Source organism: Ostrea edulis, chromosome 1 (genome assembly GCF_947568905.1).
Source record: "Ostrea edulis chromosome 1, xbOstEdul1.1, whole genome shotgun sequence".
NCBI lineage: Eukaryota > Metazoa > Mollusca > Bivalvia > Ostreida > Ostreidae > Ostrea > Ostrea edulis.
In genome coordinates, this window is record NC_079164.1 from 26,137,364 (window position 1) to 26,141,657 (window position 4,294).

The following is a 4,294-nucleotide window of genomic DNA, read 5'->3' on the forward strand; positions in this document are numbered from 1 at the left end:
ATTTTTTGAAATGTAGAAACTATTTATTTTCTATTCGAAATATTGAACAGTCATTAATGTAAGATTATCCGTGGCAACAAAAATATTCTGAAAGTAGGCGTTCCGTTTTCACAACGTACTTGTCACCATTTTGATATTAAACCGATCCAATATAAAGAGACAAAGGGAAAAAAAATTATTCTTTGAAAATTGTTTGATTAATATTATCTCACCAAATACACAAACTCGTGTCTCCATCGCGTGCACTTTAAGATAGTTCCATTCAGATTTTAATCCCATAAGTTGTGACTAAGTGGCCCTTTCTTATCCGCCTGAAGACCACCTCAAATTATCCCTACCGGATGCGGCACCATTATCGTAATCATTACATGATTCATTCAACTTTCCGTTTTTATTTTAACATTGGTAAAAATATAGATTCCCAAAGGATATCACGTTCTTATTATAACTTTACACAAATACGTCAGTCTTTTGTCTAATGAGTGCATAATTTTCACACGATAATTTACCCCCCAAAATGAGATCTATTCCATATAACCTTATAAAAGTACTGCAGTTCAATATTTAACTATTCAAGTCACACATTGTACAAACTGTTCTTGTTGTATTACACAAACCTGAATATGAAAGCGAGAAGACCTATGTTCTTAATAGAGAAACTAGACAGAAATGATCAAAATACATGTAATTTGATGCAGCGATGCCTAATGAAATAGTCAATACGTTTCCAGGATTTAACAGCTGGAAGCAACCGGTTGCAGCCAATTATTCTGCAAAAAATTTGACCTGCTACAGCGGTAGAAATCGTTTTGATATTGCATTATAATAGTGCTTCAGCATCCTTAATACCCGTTCCATTATGTGTAAATAATTTCCTGATTTCATTTCCAGCGCGTTCTTTATAAAAGTTAGAAATACACTCAAATTATCGGTCTATTATCAGAAAATTATAGAATTGTCGACAACAAAATTCCAAGTTGGCCCACTTACGGCGCGGACGAAGAAAAATGTGCTGCTGAAGTCGGCGAAAAATGTCCAAAAGATTAAATAACTTAGCTGAACATCTGCCGTTTGTTTTAGAAAATACCACTTACATTAGACAAGTTGGAATTTTCTTGTTAATTGTTCTTTTTTATCCGATTCTATTAAGCGCTGTACAGGTACTTTCAATTAAAGATCAATAAACCAGATATTGCTTTTCAGTCCCTCTATCCCGTGCTCGAGATTCGATATCAATGGGATAAATGGGCTTTTCATGTCAAAAACAAGTTTAAGGACTGAAGCTGGAAAGCAAGGACTTTTGTAGAATTGTAACGCAACATAGTATCTGTATTTCCTTTGTTGCTATCGAGTATCCCTTCATAACGTAACGAGATAAACGAACAATCTAAACGAACCATCTTCAATATTTAGGCATTCAACAGAACAGTTTCTTCTTCAGAATGGCGTTAATTTTTAATTCAACGAGAGATAGCAGCTGTTTTGCATAACATATCGTTTGGTTGCATATTATTTCTATTCACCGAATATCGGACTTTTCCCACTTAGTTTTGGATATAAATGGATTACTGATTTCTAAACAAAACAGAGATCGTGGCATTTTGCAGAATCTATTACGTCAGACTGCTTGAAGTTGTTGGAAGGTCATTTCTTCATTACAATAATGCTATAGAGAATGACGGAAATTGTGAAGTATCACATTTCCTTTTTGTTTTTTAGCACATTGTGGAAAATTGCTCTTAACTTTTCTCTGTACATCATAGAAAACAATTATATGTAAATGTCCTTCACATTTCCCCTTTTTACCTCGTAGAAAACAATTACATACTGTATGAGATTGGTCTTTACGTTTTCCCGTTCTACCTCATAGAAAATAATTACATGTAAATCCCCTTTTTACGTCGTAGAAAACAATTACATATGTAAATTATGACCTTCACTTTTCCGTCCACATCGTATGCCAGCTAATTTAAATTCAAAAAAATTTTTAATCAATTTTAGGGAGTGGACAGATTCAGTTATGGCAATTCCTTTTGGAACTTCTCTCAGACAGTACCAATTCAAACTACATTACGTGGGAGGGAACCAACGGAGAATTTAAACTGGTGGACCCGGATGAAGTGGCCCGACGATGGGGAGAGAGGAAGTCCAAACCCAACATGAACTATGACAAACTCAGTCGTGCTCTCCGGTATTATTACGACAAAAACATAATGACCAAAGTGCATGGTAAACGGTACGCCTATAAGTTTGATTTTGCAGGTTTAGCACAAGCAATGCAACCTGCTGCCGATCCGACCGCTTACAAATACCAACAGGACTTCTTCATGCCAGCGTACCACCATAGCTCTAAATTCAATTTTATGAATGCTCACTCCCCAATGCCACCCACTACTGGTATTTTCGGAAGTCATTCAAGTTATTGGTCACAGACGAATCACTCAATGTATCCGAATATTCCAAATCATCACATGACCCATCCTAGTCACATGGCCTCACATCTTGGATCATATTACACATGACCAAATAATATGCGCCTTATTTGGAAAACAATGTGTTAATTTTCTAAGCACAATCTTTAGTGCTGAAAGGAGAAATTAGATTTTCTCGTTGTTAATCATCAGAGTGATGAATAGTGAAACTTGGAACGCTGCATGTCTACTTTTCCCGAGCAGTTTCGAGCTCCGACTCCGATTGCAAAGAAAGCTAAGATAGTGTTTTAGTCTTCCGGTTGATGGCGTTGATGAGTTGTTGCCATAAATCAGAATTTCAGAAATGTCAACGTCCTGTAATAGATTTTGATATAGGAAATGTTGTAATGGAGTTCCTTACTGTATTAAGTGCAGGATTGTTGGCAAGACTTTGGGATGTTTCGGAAGTCATTTTCAGCCTAAGTTTTCTTGGGACATTCATCGGAAGGAAATGTACTTCACAATCGGATTCGCCGATAATTTCTTCCTTCACGATAAAGTCTGATGCGGTGAAAGGATTCTTGACAGGAACAAAATTGGATTTGGCAGAAGCAAAAAGAAAGGGAAGACAATATTGACTTTGTCGGTTTATGTGACCAGACTAGGGAGGGCTTTTGATTGCAATCATAATCAAAGTGCCTTGAATTAGATTTTTAGATAGAAAGGGAACATTAAAGGATGGCAAGTGATGACTGAAGAAAAGTATCGGAGCTAAGCGCTTTTGTGATGAACGTTGCTCGATTGACTCCAGCTTTGGTACTAAACGGTCCCCTCGGATTGTGTATTGATTATGAACCCTGTTATCATGACAATAAAGTTGTTTTCCAAGACAAGCGTGCATATTAATGAATACTTTTCACCAATGGATGCTGGGGCAAATATTCAATGATGATAGCCATTATTAGACGAACATTCCTCCTTAACCGTCACCTGCAGACGATCGACTTGATTGCTGAAAAAGCGGACGACCGCTTCAAGATGCTAATAAGATTCCCGCCAAAATTGGCAATAATGATGAAATGTAAATATATTCTTTACTCATAATGTATAAGGCAATGGGTGCTTAATTTTCTGTTATTTAATGCGCGCGTGCGCTGCACACGCAATTTTGTCAGGGTTCAGAACATCTGAAGAAATGTGTTTATTCAAAGAACCATGCATAATGTCATATTGAAATGTTATTGGATTGGATTCGAAAAATCAATTGAAAGTTCTTTATTTTTTCATATGAATCCTTGCCGGGATATTCTCACTTTGGGGAACACTGAATAGTGATTGAGAGTTAATTGAATAATACTGCCTACATTCGTATGGGAAAATTTTACTAAATGGGAATTTGTTTTTAGAAAGAAACTCCCAACACGTGTACTCGATTTATTTGAGATGAAAGAAATGACGAGAATCTCGGTTAAGGTTATTTTATTTCAATTCTTTGTGTTTATTTGAATATTTATATTTATATTCAATTGAATATTTATATATGTTTTGAGGTATACATTTTGAAAATAATGAAATATTCTTTATATGTGATATGTACTGCAGAGATATTCTAAATTTAAATAAAATGAAATATTTTGTAATCATTTCCCCTTGTATTCGTATTCATTTGTCTGCAAAATACGAGTTTTAGACAGATCAGTTGCAACAGATTCTGTCAGAATTTTCTTGCAACTACTGACATGCCATGGATATATGCATAAAAAAAATCTTGTATATAATGCTAGATTTTTAATTCTCATTCGGTAATTTTGAAAAGAAATCTACATTTCTTTTTAGGAGCTTTATATATTTATAAAAATGTTTCATTGGTGTGATAGTCCAGA

The 4,294-nt window shown here is 35.2% G+C and overlaps 1 protein-coding gene across 1 annotated transcript in view; it reads left to right on the top strand.

The window, feature by feature from the left end:
- LOC125663818 (transcriptional regulator ERG homolog) overlaps nucleotides 1-4,056 on the top strand; it is a 6,232-nt gene extending 2,176 nt beyond the window's left edge. Inside the window, exon 4 of the mRNA XM_048896201.2 lies at nucleotides 2,002-4,056. Coding sequence (XP_048752158.1) covers nucleotides 2,002-2,522 — 521 coding nt within the window. The 3' untranslated portion in view covers nucleotides 2,523-4,056. The remainder of the gene's footprint in view (nucleotides 1-2,001) is intronic.
- Nucleotides 4,057-4,294: the final 238 nt, after the last annotated feature.